This window comes from Sphaeroforma arctica (assembly GCF_001186125.1).
Source record: "Sphaeroforma arctica JP610 unplaced genomic scaffold supercont1.2805, whole genome shotgun sequence".
Lineage (NCBI taxonomy): Eukaryota > Ichthyosporea > Ichthyophonida > Sphaeroforma > Sphaeroforma arctica.
In genome coordinates, this window is record NW_014037753.1 from 1 (window position 1) to 4,848 (window position 4,848).

The 4,848-nt window shown below is 43.5% G+C and overlaps 1 protein-coding gene across 2 annotated transcripts; it reads right to left on the bottom strand.

Annotated features, from left to right (window-relative positions):
* Positions 1-259: 259 nt before the first annotated feature.
* On the bottom strand, positions 260-4,348 carry SARC_13008 (the record flags this gene model as incomplete). 2 transcript variants are annotated; one of them, XM_014292872.1, is made up of 4 exons in its annotated part: positions 260-1,025; positions 2,430-2,520; positions 3,574-3,772; positions 4,234-4,348. In XM_014292872.1, coding segments are annotated over 4 exons (1,171 nt in total), but the record flags the coding sequence as incomplete, so codon positions are not given. The 2 variants fall into 2 exon arrangements, with proteins under 2 accessions (XP_014148347.1, XP_014148346.1); XM_014292871.1 differs by lacking the exon at positions 4,234-4,348 and having other exon boundaries at positions 3,574-3,955.
* Between the last annotated feature and the right edge of the window lie 500 nt (positions 4,349-4,848).

The window sequence follows — 4,848 nt, forward strand, 5'->3', positions numbered from 1 at the left end:
TATATGTATATATAGTGCGTGTGTGTGTGCAAGTGTGCGTGTTATTGCGTGTGTGTGTGCAAGTGAGTGTGTGTGTGTGTGTGTGTGTTTGTATATTTATTGTGTATGATACACAATCACATGCACAGATATACGCAAGGTCAGCTATACACATATACATATATTGTGCATGACACACAGTCCTATACATATAAAGACACCTTGCCAGCTATATGCGATCGCATGAAAAAGATCACATGAATATTTACATATAGCGCACCTGAAGCGATCTCTAACCATTTGCCAGTCACTAAGAGAATCGTTATCCACAGCATCCACATCGATGCAATCGGTATCACTCGCGTTCATCTCCACATCCATGTCTACATCCACACTATTACCTCTCGCGGAGGTTCTCCTATTGCTAGGTTGCTTAGTATTCCCGGTACTATTAGCACCCTGTGAATGCTCAACCTGAGCACTCCTATTACTATTCTGTGAGCTCGATTGCCTGCTGCTACTGCCACCGCGCGTGTGCGTACTGCTACTATGCCTACCGTCAAAATCTATACCGCTCCTACGTCCACCCTCGCTATTTGGACCGCTTTCGTCAACTTTATCTTTGCCTTTGTCATTGCTTCGTGTGTTGCAGTGCATCGCATTTGCAATAGAGCTACCGCTGGACGTGGAGTGGCCCGACTCTGAGCTCCTACGTTTTCTAATTCCGTGACCTGTCTCTGCACCCGACCGCGGTTGCTTACCTTCTTCATCACTGCTAATTAAGTCAATTAAATTGGTATTGGTATTCCGCGCTTTCGCTTTTCCCTTCCCTCCCGCTCCAATGCGAACGCTCTCAAAGATCACATCGTCGCTCGAGTCTGAGCAATCATCGACATCAATACCTACACGCGCACCCGTTTCGTTATTCGTCCCGTTATTTGCACGTGGCTGTGTATTTCCTTGTCCAGCGGGTATGCGTGGCTGCGTTTGGCCCTGTCCTCTAGGTGCTCGCTGAATACGTGGCCTTGTTTGCGTCTGGCCATTTACTGCAGGTGAATGGGGTTGGGGTTGTGGCTGTGTTAGTGTATGCTCGCGTTGTGTAGGTGTACGTGTAAAGTTTTGGCCCTGTCCACCAGATGCACTCGGTATACATGGTTTGAGACGTGTGTTTTTACCCGTGGTACTGTCTATGTGTGATCTTTGCCTGTAGGTATGCATGGCTGTGTTTGTGCCTGACCATTTTCTGTGGGTGTGTGATCTTTGCCTATAGGTATGCATGACTGCGTTTGTGTCTGACTTTTTTCTGTGGGTGCACACGTGTGTTGTTGTGTTGTATTATTGTTTGTCCGTATCCCCCAAATGCTCGTGGTTCCCGTGGTACTGTTTGTGTTCGAACTGTAGATATACGTGAACGTGTTGACATACATGTGTCTGAGAACGCCTAGTGGCTTAAGAGTCCAACCCTATGCTAAAGTTGGTACACGTAGTTGCCCACGTGCTTGTACTTGTGATTGACTGTGCCTGGTAGCTAAAGGTGTTCGTGAATGTCGGACAACAGTCCACTCCCCTGTCCCAGGTGCAGTCGTAGCGGTTTTCGCTCGTGCTTGGGTGGAGTGGGAGGTATATGCGGCCGTGTGTAGCCGTAGTCACAATGGTCTGACAGTGCGGTGTACGGGTTTGAATGCCGGTTGAGTACGTGCGATGTGTGGTAAATGCCATTCGCAAGTGCATGCATTTGCACACGAGCCGCGTGTCTTGTCTTTGCTATGCTCTGTATAACACGTGTGTGTACATGAGCATGTGGGTATGAGCGTGCCCGCGGGGATATGTGTGTCTGTGAGCCATGAATGGGTGAATACGGATAAGATGTGCGAGCCGTGTGAATTATGCTTGTTGTTTTAAATGTGTGTGTGTATGTATGTGTGCCTGTGTGTGAGTATATATGTATGTGTGCCTGTGTGTGTCGTCTGTGTACTGAAAGGAATGTACATATACCTGTACATAGAATACACGCTGTCACTGCTATATGTGTGTGCTCCTTACTAATATCATTCACGAATTACAGTACTACCACAAAGAATTAATTTTACGCGGCAGATTCAGTCGACCATAGAATTCTGTGGCTATAGTCATCCATAACAAACACTCGAACACGCTCATGTGGTTGCAACAATGTCGTTGAGGATAATGACTTGATGGATGAGAACAGTGCGTACACGTCTGTGTCGGTATTCAAAGAGTGGAGTATAGTAGGGGCAAGCACTAAGCAGACATCCCCGACTGTACGTACACACAAAGAAATACCTGGGACAAAGCACATCATTGGTAGCAACCTTTGGGTTGTTCTTATATACCGTTCCACGTGCTTATCACGTACCATGTTGTCGCTGTTAAATGATACCTGAATACAAAACCCTACACTACTATAGAGAGTAGCTAAGCAACCATACCTTCGGTTTCGCTATCCGATTCTGCTTCTTGTTTGACTTCGGTTTCCTCATTCGAATTTAAATCAGGTTCAACATCTGATGAAGAGATTTTCTGCGTTATATGATGGAGGAAAATTGTCACAGGAAATGAGGTGAAGTTACCGAGAAAAAAAGGGTACATCATTGTTTTTACGCATATATCGGTACAAAAGTACGCATATATCGGTACGATATTACGCATATGACGGTACGTGCAAGCCCAGAATACACTGAGCCCAAAGACCCGAGCTCAAACACTCGTATTTATATGACAAGACTTGATGACATTGAAGTGCGGATTATAGCGTCCAACCTCTCAGCATGAACGTCATGGGCCTGCATCAAAACGACTTGATATCACAATCCACCACCACACTCCCAAATGACGCAAACGTAAAGCAGCCCGATATACATTGGTCGATGCAAAACTGAGCCACACACCATTGATTCATAGCTTTCTCTTAATACCGGCCAGCTTACATTAAACGGTTTGGATCATATCACTATTCAGCACGCTTGCCGGTAGATTCATCTCCAAAAGCAGATATATGATACATACTTGAAGATAAATACGATGTCACTATGTCACTAAGTCAGCAATAATTCAAAAACGGCAGCTAAGCCATTAACCACACTCAATACGGATCCTCGTTAGGAGACGGATGATCACAGGACACAAGAATGGCAACTGTTCTCCACCTTGACACGAAAGATTACACTATCGACAATACTCAAATTCGACAGATATCAACAACATGCCTCCCCAGTTTTGTAGTATTAGGTGGTGTATTGATACAGACACTTTGATCTCGGAATCAGTAGATGCCATGATCAAACAAGGTTGACCTTACTGTAACAACCCTTAATCTATGAGTAAACTAGGTCACTCTACCATCACCAAGAAACATTCTCGACAAACCACGCCAGAAACAAAACCACTAAACGTCATTGACAAGACATATGAACATTACGATCAATCGACGATATTACCTCCCGACAACACATGTCATCCCACTAACATCGTAAATATCCCTCACACCATAGTCACATTGAAGTCAATCGTAATCGAATATGTGCCACACGACACATTGGCACTGAAGTCAATCGTACTCAAATATGCACACACCTCCTCGCCGTTCTCCAATGTAGTACCTCCACACACCCCCGGACATCCCAACGTATGAATGTTAAGGTTACCCACAGGCACGTTATGAAAGCACAGCGGGCATCGGTAGTACTCTAAATCTGTCGCGACGTTATCCGAGTCACTCTCACTGTCGCTACCGTGTTTTTTTGTTGTGACAGTGCCAGAGTCCGCACCATTCCTATTGTATGTCATTGTGTATGTGTTTGTGTTTGGCGTTGTGCAGATGGATGCATTGAGTTATGTCTATGATATGGGTTGTATGAGTATTCTAGAAAGGTAGCGTGGTCAGTCCTTTCTGAACACGTTGTTGAATGCAACTCCAAGCGAATATGCTGTTCTCCACCTCGCTAAAAACCGAGCCGAGAGATAAACTCTTTCTGCCATATATGTCCTTATACCCGTCAAGTAGACTCGTCAAGACGTAATGTTCGACCTCACTTTGCATTGAAATATCACTCTACCTGTGCTAGGACCGAGGTCTTGTATGAAAATACAGTATTCGTACACTTATACTATAATCTATGTGCTAATTTCGGTGAAAACAGAAATTCAAATAAATGAAGCTACCCGTCGCGCCAAAGTAGACCAGAACCACACACACTTCAACTACACACACGCCGAAATCTTGTAAGTATTTACCACATTGGCGGAGACTCGGTAAACGATATATATTCAAGTGTATATATATCTTCGTTCCGTGTAGTATGCAGAAAGCTGTGATGTACAGATAACTGTGTGGGAACTGGGAACATCAAAACTGATCAAGCGGCCTAGCTTTATTTACATTCCTTTTACGTGATTTGCTTTCCTGAAATAGGGTAAGTGTGACGAAAATTACGGCGCGCAAAGTATAATCCCGATTTCAAAATACTCGGAACTGATTTCTCGGGCCAAATTTTGTTTACAAAATGACCTACATTTCACGTTGAGATGAAGTGCTACTGAAAGCTATCGGGGCTATACGAAATAAATCCTGAAAGTTCAAATTTGTAAATTTTGAACAAAATTACTTACATACAGTATGTGGCTAAAACTGATGACTCATCTTATGCCTCGTCATCAATATTTAAAATCCGACACGGTCGTATCAGATCTTTCAGGAAAAAAAATTATAGCCTTCTGTCTGATTTTTTTATTGAGAAGAAGGACTATTTACACTACTACAGTCAACATAATATATAATATATATTTGTGTTTTTTTTTTAAACATATGTAAATATTTATGTGTCTTTCTCCTATTTGTATTTTGGTATC